Raw genomic sequence first — 16,776 nt, 5'->3', positions numbered from 1 at the left:
TCTGCGACGGGGACCACATAACCAAATCGGTGTCGACGATCGGATGCTGGCGCGTCGCTCTCGTCATTGCAGGCAATATGGCGACAACAGCAGGTCAGGGCTGGGCCCAGCTGAGACAACAGGCGCGGTCATTAGAGTCCCAGGTAGGTCGACAAGCCGATGGATGGGTCGAAGCTAAGAGTCAGGCATGTGTTACTACTTAACTGACCGCCCACAGACCGAGACATCTCTGCAAACATACGCGCAGTTCTCAACGCAAACAAACATCCCACCAAAGCCGACAGAAGAAGAGAAGAACGCAGAGGCCAAAGTTCAGGAGCTGCTCGATAAGGCATGTCATGTTTTCCCCCCCGGGGCTCCGGCCGCGCGGCAACACTACTATCGCTGCTCAATGGGATCTTGAGATCTGACCACTTTCCCTACAGCGCGAGACCGTCATCGGCCAGCTAGGCCGCCTCCTCGACTCGGAAGCGACCCTCACCTCATCCGCGCTCAAACAGAACAACCTAGCTCTGCTCCGCGACAAGCTGTCCGAGCACCGCCGCGACCTCGCCCGGCTACGTACCACGCTCCAAGAGGCGCGCGACCGCGCCAACCTGCTCGGCAGCGTGCGCGACGACATCTCGGCCTACCGGGCGGCCAACCCGGCAGCGGCCGAGGCCGAGTACATGCTGGACGAGCGGGCGCGGCTGGACCGCAGCCATGACGTGGCCGACAGCGTGCTGAGCCAGGCGTACGCGGTGCAGGACAGCTTCACGCTGCAGCGCGAGACGCTAGCCAACATCAACCGGCGCATCACCCTAGCGGCGAGCCAGGTTCCCGGTATCAATACCCTGATTGGCCGGATATCGGCCAAGAAGAGGCGAGATGGAATCATCATGGGGTCGTTTATTGCTTTGTGCTTTTTGGTGTTTTGGTTCTTCTTGTGAGGCGGCGGGTGGGTCACGATTGGTGCTGCAAGAAAGAAAAGGTCGAGAGGAGTCGCTTTGACATGAGACACTGTATAATTCTGGCTTAAGGAAGCGGCGTTCAAGGCGTTGAGGGTTATGCCTGGGGGTTGTTTCAGACGACCCTTTTTGAGCCCAGCGCCGGAATGGAAGGCATTGTTACCTCCGTATCTTACACCCCTGATATAGTACATAAGTGGCGGCGTCTATCGAACAAAAAGGGGGGTATCACACGACATTCGCTCCCGTCTATCTATCCAACGTCTATTTCTCCGTCGGCTTCTTGGCTGCCACCTTCCTCACGAAGTGCTCCCCAACACCTTCCTTTTCCATCTCGCTTAGTATCCTTTGCAACCCCTTCACCAGCCCCTCCCTTTCCTCCGGCTCAGCAGGCCCGCTGCCCGCCCAGCGTATCCTACACTGGTGATCCACCAGGTAGGTGTATCCAACCTTGCTATTCAGCAGCCCAATCGACTCGCGTATTTCGTCCGAGATGCCCCGTCGCACGATGAAATACTTGTCCCAGTTCTCCTTGCCCACCTTCTTGCGCAGCGAGCCCATGAATAACCTGATCAGCCAGGCCTTTAGCATGTCCTCCTCGACATTGACCTGCACTAGCTGCGCCCGCCCGGCGTTGGCCCCCAACACCTCGTACAGCGCTGGGTTTTCCTCCCGCGAGGTGAACGTGCGTGCCTGGTTCTCGGCCCACATGCCGCTGAAGATGGAGACGACGCTGGCGCGGCCCTCGAGCAAGGGGGTCGTGTCGGCGGCCTTCGCCGAGGGGGTCTTGGCCAGGCTGCGGCCGTGGAGGTTGGGGAAGTAGAGTGACAGATCGGCTCGGAAGAGGCGTGGTGGCGAGAGGAAGGTCTTGCCTTGGTGGAATTGGAGGTTGCGCCAGTCGCGGAAGTAAGGGCGCGAGATTTTGGATTTGCTGCCGAGGGGGAGGAGTTCTAGGGTTAGCCTTTTGGGATCCTTTGGAGAGAAAATGGGGAAGGGGGAATTATGTGAGATAGGGGGCGCGTCTCTTACAGATATTCCCGACGCTGGAGGTGCTTCTCGTAGTTAGTGAAGTCCGCGTGGCGCTCCTTAAGTGAGCGCTTGTCGATGCCGGTGTTTTCGCCCGCGCTCGGAGGATGGTTCATGCCGATTGGCCTCGCCAGGGGTGTCGGCGTGAACTCTTGGAGCTTCTTGCCATATGATCTGGGCGCATGGGCGAGCGGGCTTTCTGCAACGCCGGCGGCACCGGTCCCGCTAGCTGCCGGAGCCACGCGGGGGGCCGCTTTCGAGTCCGGGGATGATGCCGAGACCGGGGGCTTGTCGCCCAGCCGGCGATAGGATACACTAAGTGACCGCCATTGACAAATAATACAGGTCACCGTCCGGGAGCCCGTCCGGATGCCGGTCCTTGTGATCATGGTGGCAGATGTGGCAGCCGCAGGACCGTTAGTCGATTTTATTAGGACGAGCTCAACTGCGGTCCCCAAGAAATTTCCACCCTGCTAGGCGACCCACTTTCACCCGCTGTGAGATCGCCCGAGTCCCCCGCCTCCGGATCCGGGGTGCTTCTGCATCATTGGCTAGCGCCAACTGCCCTGCCAGGGCTGGAAGTGCTCGGCTCACTCGGTTATCCACGGGGATTGTGTGCCCCTGGACTGCTCGGCTTTCCAACGTCATCTAGCAGGGCCATAAGCCGCAGCAAGCCATGGCCCCAAAACCCGCGCCGTGGTTCTCGAGAAACCCGCGCGCGGGGAACAAGTTGTGAGATGAATGTGATTGTTTTGCTACATCGACGTTGGTGATATTCGCTGTCTTTTTTCGATATGTTTTGGAGCCGCAGTTCTTGCGCGGTGCGCCAGCAATGGCGCCTCTACAGAGGTCTACTTCGGCGGTCTGTGTCCGCGTCGTTATCACCGCTGTCAGGGCCAATGGTACGGGCTTTCCATGCAGCGAGGCCTCTCTTTGCTATCAAGCCAGTGTTGCTCGCTGATATTGGAGAAGGTATGTATAGTCGACTTTTTTGTATCTGCTCTCTGTGGCCCTCCATTCTTTCCCAAAGTTAGAACTAACATTCCCTTCCAGGTATCGTCGAGTGCGAGATCATCCAATGGTTCGTCGAGCCAGGAGCGCGTGTTGAGGAGTTCTCGCCGCTCTGCGAGGTCCAGAGTGACAAGGCATCCGTCGAGATTACCAGCCGCTTTGCCGGCGTGGTCAAGAAGCTATACTACGACGCCGGCGAAATGGCCAAGGTCGGGAAGCCATTTGTCGACATTGACATCCAGGGAGATGCCAAGGAGGAGGATCTGGGGGCCCTGACGCAGCCCGAGGTTCCAAAGAATGACGCGCAGTCCAAGCCTGTTCAGGCGCCTGTGCGTCCCTCGACCGAGGAGACGGCAGCCGCGCAAGTGGCTGTCTTGACAGAGCACGAGTCGCAAAGCACACCAAAGGTGAAGGGAACGCATGCCACGCTTGCGACGCCGGCGGTCAGACACCTGTCGAAAGAGCTCAAGGTGGATATTTCAGAGATAGATGGCACGGGCAGGGACGGACGGGTTCTGAAGGAAGACATTTACAAGTTTGTTCAAAGGAGAGACGCAGCACCCGCACAAACGCCGTCTCCGCAATCTACCTCTGCGGCAACCGATACGGGCACTCTCTCTTCGCCCCAGGCGGTGGCGGCCGGGCCGCAGCAGGAAACACCAATTCCTCTCACAAGGACGCAAGAGATGATGTTCAAGTCGATGACCCGATCGCTCAGCATACCACACTTCCTGTATGCCGACGAGGTAGATTTCACCTCCCTCGTCGAGCTCCGAGGGCGACTCAACAACGTTCTGTCCAAGACCGGTATGAGTGACGGCCAGGTCAGCAAGCTGTCGTACCTCCCGTTCATCATCAAGGCCGTGTCCATGGCACTCTACAAGTACCCAATCCTCAACGCCCGCGTCGACGTCGAAAATGCAAACAGCGGCAATGGCAACGGCAACGGCAAACCGATGCTCGTCCTCCGCAGCCAACACAACATCGGCGTGGCCATGGACACGCCATTGGGGCTCCTGGTGCCCGTCATCAAGAACGTCGGCAGTCTCAACGTCCTTGGGATAGCAGCCGAGCTGGGCAGACTACAGGGCCTGGCCGTGGCTGGGAAGCTCTCGCCGCAGGATATGTCCGGGGGCACCATCACGGTCAGCAACATTGGCAATATCGGGGGCACGTACCTATCGCCGGTGGTGGTGGAGCGCGAGGTGGCGATCCTGGGTATCGGCCGCATGCGCACCGTTCCGGCCTTCTCTACGGTGCCGGGCGAGGAGGATAGGGTGGTGCGGCGGCAGGTTTGCAATTTCAGCTGGAGTGCCGACCACAGAGTCGTGGACGGAGCGACGATGGCCCGAGCTGCCGAGGTTGTGCGCGCGATCGTGGAGGAGCCGGATGTCATGGTCATGCACCTGCGCTGAGAGTGAGCAAAGGTCGTACCCGCAGTTGGGCACCAGCGGGAGGGGATCAAGTGGAAGGATCGTGGTGGTAATACTTCCTTTTTCAATTCATCCGGCCGTCTTTCCCGCACTCGCTCGCTTAACCCGGTTATTCGCAGAGCGGCAGTGGCAGCAGCACTGCCGATGGTCCGTTACTGTGCAAGTTATTTGCGTCCACGCGCAATACACTCGCAGGCAAGCTTCTCCTTGATATGTACCTTACTTGATAGACAGCCGTCGGATATCCCGCAAGTACTGCTTTTCTTGACTTTGGTGGGCGTCGCCTTGAAGCGTGGTTTTCTGCTCCGTGCAGCTTTCGATGCTTTTTCTCCTGCAGCTCCAGGCACCAGTCTGCGTCTTGCATTCCTCCTTGATTGCCAGCTGCAGCCTTGTGATCTCGGCTGCTCCGTAGCTCACCCAATTCCAAGTTGAGTGCATTTCCGCTTCCTGAGGGTGCGTTCCTTTTGGGCTGCAGGCCCCCCGCTGCAGGCACACCATCTTCACAGCAAACAACCTCTTCATTAAATCCCTCTTCCGCCGGTTTCTGGTTCTCGCATGGTACTCGTCAGGTACAACTGGCCTACTGTTCGGGGGTTGGGCGTCTGTAACGGAATTACGGATACGAATGGTTGCATAGCTTTACCATAGGTAACCGAATCTATGAAGTGTGACCATGACAAGCGTGCAACATGCACGGGACGTCGCATCCAGCCTTTTCTCATTCCATGCCAAGTGAGAAACTACCAAGGCTGACATGTTGAGGATGCGGTCATTCTATCCTTCTGGGCTCATGGGAAGGACGTCGGCGACGGGAGCTTTCTGTTGGTGCCAAGTTGTCTTTGTGCGCTTTTATTGTGCAGAATGTGTGAATGTGTCCCCCCCAAGTTATGGGGAGTCATGCTGTGAAACCCGGGGCATCATTTCGGAATATCCAGCCAGGGTAACACCGGAAAAGCGGCAGCTGCGCACGGTGTTGAAGGGAGGGCAGAGTGCACATACACGTGTACATTGTTAGCCTGGCTAAATCCAGCTGTTCTGTTGAGGGAAACCATGGATATCACCCAAGTCTCGGCAGTCGTTCGTTTGGTTGCTGCATGGCAGGCCCATTTCGGCCCTCTCATCTAGCAGCGCTGATCGTTTCGAAGCTGCGAATAAGGACTCGACTGTTGTTTAACAAGTACGCACTGCATTGTAAAGCAGCCTCACAGGCAAGTCCCCGGCGAAAAGGTCATAGATTTTTTCTCGGTTCTCCTGGGCATGAGTTGTGACCGGCCCGTCCCATGCTTGCTTCCTGCAGGGTGTTACCAGATCGTGGGGAGGCGTCTTAGCTACTAGGAGACTATGCAGTCAAGGGAACATATCCGTTTCGTATCTTGAGTTTGGACGATGAGGGAGACACTTCTCGTCTGGGCCGAGCATCTCGGATCACAACACTGTCCCAGCGGCCCCTTAAGAGTCGTAAAAGGGGCAAAAGTCTCTTCGCATTGGCTGTCCGCTTACTCTCCAGGGACAGGATCACCAGGCCCAAACCACCGTATCCAATTCCTTTGAAAACGCCCGTAACCGGAGGGAGAGGCTCTGCAGCCCCTGCTCATCCATGCAAATGAATCCCGTTATTGTCAACGTCTTTCCAAAATGCCCCACTGCCAGTTTAAAACATGAGTGCGCCAAAAGAAAACAAATAGATAAGGCAGACAAATCGTCGTGCTAGGAGATCAGCGAAAATCCCAAGACCAACTCCTCATCTGATGCAACAGAACGGTTCGCGCATGACGCCACGTTCTCCTCCCTTCTACTTTGTTGGCTCTAGGGTCATTGCTGAGCCTCTGGCTTGACGCGGTCCATCGTCTTGACTGCCTGGCCAAGGGCGTCTGCCATGACAGCGTCGGGGGACCGAGTTACATCGATGGTGATGACGTCGACTTCTTCTGGACCGGGCCGCTCGAGAGCCTCAAACTGGCTGTGCACCATATTGGCGCCCATGTAGTGGTTCTTGCGCGCTGATACCCTCTGCAGGAGGACCTCTTCAGGGGCGTCGAGGTAGATGAAGTGGAGGTGCAGGTTTGGCGAGAAGTAAGGGGCCACGCGGATGACATCGCGGTACTTGCGCTTGAGCGCCGAGCAGGTCAGAACCACGCCGTCGCTGCCCTTGTCCAGCTCACGGATCGACGCCTCCCGCAGCGCCGTCAGCCAGTCCCACCGGTCGGCGTCCGTCAGGGGGATGCCGGCGCTCATCTTATCGATGTTGGCCTGCGGATGGTACTAAAAGCCAGGAAGGACAATGAGCGTCTTGTTCGTTCACGCAAGAGCTGGATGCCCCGGGAGGGCGATACACACCTCATCGCCTTCGATGAATGGCATCTGGAGCGTATCCGCCAGGTGCTTCGCTACTGTGCTCTTCCCACACCCCGCGGGTCCTGTCACAAGCCAGATATGCTGCTGCTTCATGGTGGACTCATTTGTAGACATGGTGCCGTTGCTCATGACACTGTTGGAGATAGCTGTCGCTGTCGGCAGCCGGGCATCCTTCGGCGAGGGTGGGATGCTCCCAGAGGATGGGGGCCTCTGCCCGTTCACGGCGACTGGGGTATTATATGAGAGCATGGTCACAGCGCAGTGTGAGCGCAGGGGAACGCTGCCAACGTTGATACTGCTGCGCGGAGGGCCGTGAAACGTATAGCGTGCCACTACTGTGTATGGCAAGGTCACTTGGTGTGCGAGGGTGGGATGAGCAGGTGGTGTCTGTGTGCCGTTGAGCGTAGTATAAGTGTGAGTTGATGGTAATCTAGGGTTTGCACTACCGAAACTGGCAAGTGGACGGTAGACGAGAACACAGAGGAGTAAGTGACAGAGTGAAACGTTAAGAATATACAGCAATGGGAGATGGGACACTGCTAATCCGAACGATCAAACAAACAATAGCTGGAAGGTAGGGTAACGTGAAAAGGAGGCAGGTCGATGAGCGGACCGCCCGCGTTTTATACATGGCGTCCCTGGTGGGCGGGCAGCCCGCGGGTCTAGCAACGATGACCTAACGCTTTCTTGTAGCTGGGGACTATGTAGCCTGGATTGTCGGGGGTGCCTGACCTTAGCTTCGGTACACTAGCAACAAGATGGAGAGCCGGGGATTGGACCCGGCCACTCACCCATGTATGCCATTGTCATGTACTGTACGTACGGTACAATACATGTTACCGTGGTGTGATCCAACACTAAGGTACTACCGATACAATAACATGACCATGTGCTGTCCACCTGGACAGTCTTAGATTGACGTGGATGGGTGAACCTCACGAATCTCACTTGCTGTGTATGTGCATGAGGTAGTAACCCTATTGGATCTCGAGCACAGCTGCAACGAGTCGAACTTAAGCCCGGCGTTATGACTGGCGGAATCGGCGCCCATAGAGAGGAGTATAGTGTACGAAGTACCACCCAGGTATTTGTGAGGTATCCACCAATGATGGTCAGGTCCGGTCGCGTGGAAGCCGGGGGAAAACATTTTCGTGGAGCAAAGCGTGGGATGGTTTCCATCGAGTGGAAATGTGGGGAGTGAGACTGTGGTCAAAAGCCGAGCGAATGACGGGCTCCATGAAGAAAATTCCATGGCTCAGATTGGAAATGCCACGAGCGACTTCGCATAGGATTCGCTATGAATCCCCAGCATCTTGGTCTACTGCTGCATCTCAATGGGAGTATGACGCCGCCAGAGGAACAGCTTGGACAGTCCACGGTAGGTAGGTAGCAACTTGGAAGAAAAAGAATAGGTGCTTGGTGAGACAGGCCCAACAACGACCGGCTTCCTGGTCCCGTCATTAACATTGCCCCAGTTTTTGCAAAAGCGTGGGGGCTCAGCCAATGTGGGGGCGTTGATTTCCTCAGGCTGTGGCTTCGTTAAAAGTTGACAACTCCTTGGGCGGTGAAACCATGAACCGAATCGTGCATGACTATGAATCTAGAATCATGAAAGCAGAGAACAACCCCCTTTCGCTGGCAATCCACACCAAGGTTTTATCCAATGCTCTTGACAACATGCCCTAACGGAACAAACTGCGCCTGGTGTAAGCCGTCTTGGTGGTTCAGGTGGCACAGCCCACACCCGCCCAATCCGACCGGCAGGCCTCGTGACTGCCCTGTTTCGTACTGCCCCACTAGTTAGCCTTATCCACCCGGCCTCGTCCCCGGGAATTGGTCACACCCTAGCTTGCGGGGCTCAGTCCGCTCGGACCAGCTTCCGGGCCCCTCAGACTCCCCGGGCGTCGTGATTCGTGAGGTTCTCCTGGCTCAACAAGTGCTTTGTCCGGGGAGATTTTCCCTACTCGGCATTTCACAGGCAAAGGAGTTCGAAGCCAGTAGCTCGAGTCCACCTTACTGTTAAGAGGCGTCATCTAAAGACAGACACCTAATGCATTTGCTTCCAAGAGCCTTCCTAAACGGATACACTGGTGTAAAAGGGAGGCCGGCCTTTAAATTGCTTGGGCGACAGCAGGCCGGGATAGCTTCAAACGCGGTAGACAACAGACCACTTGCAATCGTATATACGTACCTACTGTGTAGAAACTATTTCCAGTAGTACATGTAAGTACCAGTCCCTCACGCCGATGCAACCGTCAACGCACCTGAATGGCGTTCACCGCTGGATTCTTTCTAGATTTGGAATCGGAAGCTGCAGGCCCATCAAAGCATGAAACCAGTCGAGGCTTTGATCGTCCTACACGTTCTCTAATCCGTCGTACATGGTGCATCCACCATGTCTGCAGGTGAGCTGTTTCGGTCTGGAAACATTTGCTGCTGGGTTCTAGGGCGGCAACCTGTGGACGCTGCAGATCTTGATCTACATAGGTACCTAATGAACCTATCTCAAACTACAAGTCTACAACAGTGCTCTCGAGTTATGCCGCTGTGGTCTCCTAGCAGAATCTTGACATCTGCTAAGATGCTGCTCACCAGCTATCCGATGAAAGACTATTTGCCATAGGGAATCGGTTTTTAGCCGTCCAGTCAACCATGCTGCTCAATGCTCACCTCTATCACTCTTCCAAAATCAACAAACAACAAGTGACGTCTCCACGATCCAGTGTGGGAGACAGCTCTATATGTATGATCCTTATTCTGGCAGTCCAGGCCGTGGCCCAGCAGCGCACCTAATACCTCTTCCATCTGCGTACTTGCCTTGAAGGTATCGGCAAGCTTCACTACGAATGCATACCTAGGTACTCAGGATACTTGATACTCAGCACAAGTACTTATGGCCACACAGCATAGGGCGCTATTAAGGAGGCAAATCCTCTTCCTTGTTGAGTCCGCTTGTATACATCTCATTGTTGGGAACGGCCTGGGCTCCTGGTCGTGAATCTAGTCTTCCATTATACCTCGGAACCTGTCACATCTCCAGGCTCACACTCCTCATCTACTTCATTGTCCGAGCCTCTCAACACTCGTTATCTCCTTCTCTCTTTTCTTCACGTTAACAGAGGGGTCGATGATACAATATACTAGTAATGTTGCCATGAGTAGGTACTAGTAGTGGGTTCGATCATCTTGAGCCTCCAACATCGCAGAGGGTTAGGACTGCCGCCAAGCTCAGTACTACCCTCTCACTCGCACGTCACCAATTTCCAGTTCCGGCAACCCGCACGCTGACAAAGATCACGTAGCCGGGATCTCGATCTTGCTCGGCAAGGGGTGAATGGAGGGAGCATTCACCAATCAATCAAGCAGTACTCAGGGCCAGGGCTTGCCAATCTCTGCCTCGGCCATTGTGAGCTTTACGGCTTACAGCTACCCCGCTGAGGCAAACATTCCTTGTCGGACGCAGCACGTGTCAGCGGTGGGGCATGGGCCAGTGGCAGCAATACTCCTGCCAATTCGGGCAGTCGACGCATGCAGACAGCTGTTGTGAGGTGACAATAGTTGTAAGCGCAAAGCCGCAATAATTCGGTGTTTGTTTGTTCCTGCTGTTTTCAATGTGTCTCTCGTTTCCCCTCAGATCTCGCAATCTGGGGCTTGCTCTGATATCGAGTTCAAGATTGGCACACTCTGCGCTTCGTGCAACGGTATTCCCTTCAACTCGTATTCAACAGTATCAACCACGACGCCGGGTCACGATGAATGCCCAAGAGCTCTCCCAGTACCTGGCTGATGCCCCGCCTTCGGTCGTTAGGCTGGAGATTGAGAAGCACTTCAACGCTCTTTCAGACAAGCAGAAGCGCTATGCCCACTTCATCAGCAAGTAAGAATAGACTTTTCCTTGGACTCACGGGTTGGCTGGAATAAAACCCTTGACTACTGGCCGGTGGAAAGCAACTGAGGCAGTCCGAGTTTCTGAGAACGGTCAACGGTCAACCACTCCCCTGACGTAGACACAGAGCACATTACGACTGCTGCGGCTGCTAATCTGGGAACTTAGAGCCTCATTTGCTGGCAACCGTATCGTGTTGCGCCAGGTCTCGCCAGAGTCCGAGCATATATATGACTTGATCCTGGCACTGCACAAGAGCGCCGGCGGCGACTGGAAGACACTCGCTGAGAAAGCCGGCGTCGACGAGGAGGGGCTCTCAGCCTTCCTGCAGTATGCTGCCCAATTCCTGGGCAACAGCGGCAACTACAAAAGCTTCGGGGACTCCAAGTTCCTGCCTCGATGCGACGAGTCGGTGTTTGCTTCTCTCGCCTCGACATCCCCCGAAGCCGAGAAGCATTACAAGGCGACCAACGGCGCCATATTCTCAGCCGACAAACCGGGGCTTCTGCACCTCGGCTTCACAGATGATGGCCACTTGACCACCTACTATCCCAACTCACCCGGCATCACCAAGGATGAGATCGTGGCGGTCTCAAAGTGGATGGAGAATAAGAAACTTCTCCCGGAGAACACCAGGCTGCGGAAGACCAACGATGGCGACTTTGAGCTGCTGATTGCCTCGGCCACCACTAGCGTCCCTAGCAAGGGCGGCGACATCGGGACGGAAACCAAGTATGTGATCGATGAGGAGCCACTCCAGGGCAAAACCATCAAGTTGGTCTACGGAGACTATACCCGGGAGATGAGCGCCATTACGGACTTCATCAAGAGGGCCGCCGAGAACGCGGAGAACGAGACGCAGAAGAAGATGCATCTCGCATACGCCGAGTCTTTCGAGACTGGTTCTCTCCTAGCCTTCAAAGACAGCCAGAGGCACTGGATCCGAGACCAGGGCCCGATGGTGGAGTGCAACATTGGCTTCATCGAGACTTACCGTGATCCCGCAGGCGTTCGGGGCGAATGGGAAGGTTTTGCCGCAGGTAAGTGCGCTCCATACAGCACATCGGTACCGGAAAATGTTACATGCTCACTAAACTCGCAGTTGTCAACCGTAAGCATCCCGTCCGAGTACCCTTGAACGGCAGAATCCCCTTTGGACTCACACTCGTGCTTAGTTGAGAGAACTCGGGCGTTCGGGGAGCTCGTGCGGTCTGCGCCTGAGCTGATTCCGTTGCTGCCGTGGTCGAAGGAATTTGAGAAGGACAAATTTCTATCGCCGGATTTCACCTCTTTGGAGGTTCTCACATTCTGCGGTATGGACAACTCCCTCTTGCAAGTACAAACTCGATACAACGAAGGTCGCTAATATTGTGTTATAGGCTCCGGAATCCCAGCCGGTATCAATATGTAAGTACACAGGAGAGGCCGGCGTTCTAGATGGCACGCTCACCTCAGTATAGTCCGAATTACGATGATATCAGGCAGCAAGATGGTTTCAAGAACGTCAGCTTGGGTGCGTAATCGCCGCTTCCCTGGTTCCCGCATATGGATATCCTTGAATCCGGGTTGACACACGCTGTACAGGCAATGTGTTGAGCGCCAAGGCACCAGATGAGAAGATTCCGTTCATCTCGGAGAGCGACCTGGCACTGTACCAGAAGTACCGGGAGGCCGCGTTCGAGGTACAAGTGGGTCTGCATGAGCTCACAGGTATGATGGAATGTCCAGCTCCAGAAACGCTGGCACATCACTAACGGGGCACATAGGCCATGGCTGCGGCAAGCTTCTTCAGGAGACGGCACCCGGCGTCTTCAACTTCGACATTTCAAACCCTCCTATCAGCCCCCTGACAGGGAAGCCCATCAGCACCTGGTACAAGCCTGGCCAAACCTGGGGTTCCGTATTCGGCGGCCTCGCTGGCGCCTACGAGGTACGATCCCCGAATATGTCTCTTGTGCTAAAATCCTGCTCACCGTGCCTTAGGAATGCCGGGCCGAGCTGGTGGCCATGCATCTGAGGTGAGCTCACAAAACTATGCGTCTGGTCTACAGGACATTTCTAACAACATGGGTGAAGCTGTGAATTTGCTGCCCTGAAGATCTTCGGCTTTGGGGACGGCACGGTCGACATGGATGGCGAGGCAGGCGATGTTCTTTACACCTCGTACCTCAGCATGGCACGGGCCGGCCTGTGCTCGGTCGAATTCTGGGATCCCAAGAGCCAGAAGTGGGGACAGCCGCATTGTCAGGCTCGTTTTGCCATTCTTAAGGTATGCTCTGACAAGTCTGGGAGGGGGGTGCTATGAGATGTGGCTTTGCTGACGTCTACCAGTCATTCCTCGAAGCCGGAGACGAGTTCTGCAAACTTGAATACAAGAACGACGACCTGTCTGACTTGCAGATCCGGCTTGATCGGTCCAAGATCTTGACAAGTGGGAGGAAAGGTGAGCTCTCCCCAGAAAGGAATCCGTTTCGTGTGATGGCGGCTGACAGAGTTGGCTACTAGCCGTTGCGAACTTCCTGCAGAAGCTTCACATCTACAAGTCGACTGGCGACGTCGAGACCGGCACAAAGTTCTTCACGGATATGTCGAGCGTCGGGCTGGAGTACTGGGGGACCAAAGTGCGCGACGTCGTGCTCAAGAACAAGCAGCCGAGGAAGGTGTTTGTCCAGGCCAACACCTACCTGGACGAGGCCACCGGCCAGGTCACCCTCAAGCACTACGAACCCACTCCTGAGGGCATGATTCAGAGCTGGGCTGAGAGGGAGGCTTGACTGCTCGGTGAACCCTTGCCAAGAGGATGATGTCCCTCCTATCATTCGGTGCTGTAGAGCGCGAGAAGAGCAGTAACGTACTCTCTGGCACTTAAAAGTGGTTTCCAGCTTTACCGTGATGTGGGTTTAGAAGAACGATGTAGTCAATGTGCTATCAAAACACCACTCATCAAACTTTCCGAGAAATCTCTCGCTATGACGTCGTCCTAAATCTAGCCGGCAATACAAGACCGCGCTATGTAAGGTATATCCTCCACTTTCCCGTTTTTGAAGCAACCCTGAATGCATATATGCAGTTCCAACTTCCGTCTACGCAGCGCAATAATCGTCGAAGTAGATGGCCTAACCCCATTTTCCTCTAACTCCCAATTACAACCAACGCCCGTCCTTTTAAGCGACTGCCCATAACTGCCTCCCAAAACTCTTCGTCTTTTCGTTTGTAAACACGATGGAGCTTCTTGGAACAATTCGTCCCGGATCATCATCTTCCTGGCCCCGAAGGGAAATGCAGAAGCTTCTGCTGCCGTCTCAATGGGCTTGACCCTCCGGATGGCGGTAATGCTCCGCCAATTGATAGCCGGGCATGCGAGAACCGGCCTGTTGACCCTGCGAGTAAGGTGGACTGGGCCTGACCCGCTGCCACCGGATACGGACCGTGCCATCCCTTCTCGCACCACCACCCTGCAGTCCTTGGCTCTGTTGTAGCGCCCTGGCAGGGTGAGATAGCTAGGTAGGTGTTCATTGCCCAGCGACTTCCAAAACATCATGGAAGGGAGGTCGAAGCTAAGGATCCTCAGCTTGGCGGTGGCTGCTGCTCAAATACACTCTCAATACTGGACACTGGACTCCTTAGCGGTCTGCAGCACTCGCCCTCTTTCTGGTGAGTTTTCATGTGCCGCCGCAATTGGTCCTGGCGGTGAAAGTTGCGATCACAGCCAGGGACAGTGCACGTGAAACGGCCCTTGACTTCATGCGTGCGTTTATGCTTGGACAGGTTGGAGGACTCGCTGAAACCCTTCCCACAGATTGGACATTTCAGGGGTTTTGCTCCGGTATGAACGCGCTGATGCATAGCTGGTAAAGCTGTCAGTACTCCCGCTCAGAAGAGGGACAGAAGTGAGCAAGGTGCCCAAAAGGTAGGGTGTACTTACTGAGCGCGCTAGGATACCTGAAAGCTTTGTGGCAAATGTTGCACACTAAGGGCTTCTCGTTGCTGTGGATGAACATGTGTTGAGTGAGAGCCTGTTTCGCCGAGAAGCCCTTGTTACATGTTGGGCAGATATGAGGCTTGTCTGGAGTGCGATGTCAGCGGGGGTGATCGCAAGAGGCAAGTAGCGTCACTTACGACCAATATGGGTCTGCATATGTCTCTCAATCTTACTTCTTTGCGGGAACCCTGCGGAGCCAGGCTCGCTGCGTGGGCAGTCGTCCCAGCCACAACGGAACCCTTGGGCACCCTTTTGAGCATGCTTGATGTGGGTTTCCGCAGCGTGCCTGAACAGATCCTCGGCATCCGCAAATGTCTGACCGCAGATACGGTCACTGCCTTCGTCCCGCCAGAGACACCTGTGCTCTTCACCGGCTCCGGGCTCGATAGAGCGCTCTGCTGACGAGGAGATGGATGTGCTGCGGACATGGAGCGACGATAGAGACTTGGCATCGGTCATCTCAGCACTGTTGGAGAGCGGCGTGAGTGGAGATGGCGTCGTCGATGACCTCCCAGAATCAGAGGTGTCCAAAGGTGTGGCAGGTGGGGAGACAACTTCAGTTGAGGACAACGCAGACCGGCTGTGCTGCGATTCCGTTGAGGCACGTAGAGGGTTGGGCATCCCAGTAGTAAGGTAGGGCCTGTGGTGCGAATTGAAATGCGCGAGAAAGGTTTCCGGGTCATGGATCACGGCTCCGCACTCGACAAAGCCCCCATTCATCTGGAAATCAGAACTGGCAGCGCCGAACTGGTTGAAGCTGGTAGTATTGCTGTACAGCGGCAAGTGACAGAACTGGTAGTTTTGAGGATCATCCAAAGGGCATGGCCTTGTGCAGTTGGACGAGCCCTGATCGCCGTGGGCAACGAGCAGATGGTTAGCCATGTTGCCCAATGGTCCCGGTAGGAAGCCGGACGGTATCATGCAAGTTTGCTGATGAGTACTAGACAGGTCGAAGCCCAGATTGCCCATGACTGCAGCTTGACTATCAGTGAGACTGACGGAGCACGGCACGGCAGGGGAAGGGGTTTGTCTCACCTGGCTGCTGCATACTGAATGTGTGGTGAGTGTCCTCAGGGGAGTGGTTGATGGATATGAGGGCGGCCGCACCGCTGACCACCTCGGAGGGAACAGAGACGTCAGGACGGGCAGGGCAGTTCTGGTCGGTGCAGGCGTCCTCGGTGTCGGCACAGGCGAGGTCGGTGCATTTGCCCGTCATGGTGCACTGGCTGTCGCAGCAGCTGTCATCCATGGACTGGCAATCCTCAGCGTTGCACGGAACACACGAGCCGGAGTGCTCGTCAAACCACCCGTGGTAAGAATTCGAGTCCTGGTGGCCAATGTCGGTGGCACGGAACTGCATTGCCAGCGCGTCGTGGCCCATTGGGAAGTCGTAACGAGAGAGCGAACTGTCACGCGCCCAGCGACTATGGACGGAAGTCGAGCCACCGCGATGATTGAACTGCTGGAAGCCGTTGTACAGTCCCACGCCCATGCAGTGGTCGATGCAGAGGTCGTCGTGCGATTCATAAGCAACGCCACCGCCGTGAAGTCGGGAGGGATCGCTCGGCGCCTGCTGGCCCGGCCCCAGCTGCGAGGGCATCATTGACGAGAAGTCAAAGTCGAAGTGACTGCCGATGCTCTGTGACTGCCTGTGGAAGCCATCTCCACTGCCGGGAAAGCGACCGGAGGGTTCGAAAGGGTCGTCCATGGCGGCACGCGGGGTGTGGGCAGCCGGCGATTATGTGTAGATGCGACCGCAGTCCAACAGCGCACTCTGCGGCTCGGGGAAATTGGCGGTATGCCGGCGCCGATAAAGGCAATTGCAACGCTTCTCCTTCGTGACGCTGGCAGCGAGCGGTAAGGCCAGAAAGGTGTACGGCTCTGGGCAAAGGCGTGTGTCGAGGGGCGAGCCTGTTGAGGGTGGTGTGTGGGCCGTGATGCCGAGCGGTCGATATTATTTTGCTCGTGAGAACCTTGAGGGCCAGCCAGGGCAGAGAAAGCACGGGGCCACTCCCACCTCAGAACTCCGGGCAGCAGCTGCGCCCGCGCGAAATCCACCACAGCGGCTTTCGCAGCATGGCAATGCCAACTTCGAGCACTGTTTGATGCAATGGGAATCGCCTCCGAATAGCTAAA

The 16,776-nt window shown here is 55.8% G+C and overlaps 6 protein-coding genes across 6 annotated transcripts; 3 read left to right on the top strand and 3 right to left on the bottom strand.

Annotated features, from left to right (window-relative positions):
* Positions 1–77: 77 nt before the first annotated feature.
* Positions 78–929, top strand: B0T15DRAFT_507860 (uncharacterized protein; the record flags this gene model as incomplete). The annotated part of the gene is made up of 3 exons (XM_062867672.1): positions 78–143; positions 218–310; positions 426–929. The coding sequence occupies 3 exons, from the start codon at positions 78–80 to the stop codon at positions 927–929; spliced, it is 663 nt and encodes a 220-aa protein (XP_062727065.1).
* A 141-nt stretch (positions 930–1,070) lies between these two features.
* B0T15DRAFT_68796 (ATP10 protein-domain-containing protein) lies at positions 1,071–2,402 on the bottom strand. The gene is made up of 2 exons (XM_062871215.1): positions 1,977–2,402; positions 1,071–1,878 (listed from the first exon to the last, which is right to left on the bottom strand). Exons 1-2 carry the CDS (start codon positions 2,360–2,362, stop codon positions 1,212–1,214), a joined length of 1,053 nt encoding a protein of 350 aa, XP_062727064.1. The 5' UTR covers positions 2,363–2,402; the 3' UTR covers positions 1,071–1,211.
* A 103-nt stretch (positions 2,403–2,505) lies between these two features.
* On the top strand, positions 2,506–4,518 carry B0T15DRAFT_68778 (2-oxoacid dehydrogenases acyltransferase-domain-containing protein). Its single transcript, XM_062871214.1, has 2 exons — positions 2,506–2,945; positions 3,027–4,518. Exons 1-2 carry the CDS (start codon positions 2,768–2,770, stop codon positions 4,397–4,399), a joined length of 1,551 nt encoding a protein of 516 aa, XP_062727063.1. The 5' UTR covers positions 2,506–2,767; the 3' UTR covers positions 4,400–4,518.
* A 1,580-nt stretch (positions 4,519–6,098) lies between these two features.
* On the bottom strand, positions 6,099–7,270 carry B0T15DRAFT_68764 (P-loop containing nucleoside triphosphate hydrolase protein). The gene is made up of 2 exons (XM_062871213.1): positions 6,755–7,270; positions 6,099–6,679 (listed from the first exon to the last, which is right to left on the bottom strand). The coding sequence occupies exons 1-2, from the start codon at positions 7,019–7,021 to the stop codon at positions 6,230–6,232; spliced, it is 717 nt and encodes a 238-aa protein (XP_062727062.1). The 5' UTR covers positions 7,022–7,270; the 3' UTR covers positions 6,099–6,229.
* A 3,065-nt stretch (positions 7,271–10,335) lies between these two features.
* Positions 10,336–13,597, top strand: B0T15DRAFT_520963 (peptidase family M49-domain-containing protein). The gene is made up of 12 exons (XM_062868535.1): positions 10,336–10,649; positions 10,827–11,698; positions 11,761–11,769; positions 11,834–11,971; positions 12,038–12,065; positions 12,119–12,171; positions 12,243–12,368; positions 12,425–12,588; positions 12,642–12,676; positions 12,735–12,927; positions 12,990–13,101; positions 13,164–13,597. The coding sequence occupies exons 1-12, from the start codon at positions 10,384–10,386 to the stop codon at positions 13,430–13,432; spliced, it is 2,265 nt and encodes a 754-aa protein (XP_062727061.1). The 5' UTR covers positions 10,336–10,383; the 3' UTR covers positions 13,433–13,597.
* Positions 13,598–14,181: 584 nt separating this feature from the next.
* Positions 14,182–16,503, bottom strand: B0T15DRAFT_68716 (uncharacterized protein). Its single transcript, XM_062871212.1, has 4 exons — positions 15,676–16,503; positions 14,778–15,617; positions 14,584–14,724; positions 14,182–14,506 (listed from the first exon to the last, which is right to left on the bottom strand). Exons 1-4 carry the CDS (start codon positions 16,346–16,348, stop codon positions 14,226–14,228), a joined length of 1,935 nt encoding a protein of 644 aa, XP_062727060.1. The 5' UTR covers positions 16,349–16,503; the 3' UTR covers positions 14,182–14,225.
* Between the last annotated feature and the right edge of the window lie 273 nt (positions 16,504–16,776).

This window comes from Chaetomium strumarium, assembly GCF_033439665.1.
Source record: "Chaetomium strumarium strain CBS 333.67 chromosome Unknown B0T15scaffold_1, whole genome shotgun sequence".
NCBI classification, from domain to species: domain Eukaryota; kingdom Fungi; phylum Ascomycota; class Sordariomycetes; order Sordariales; family Chaetomiaceae; genus Chaetomium; species Chaetomium strumarium.
This window is presented reverse-complemented; position numbering and strand designations above follow the sequence as displayed.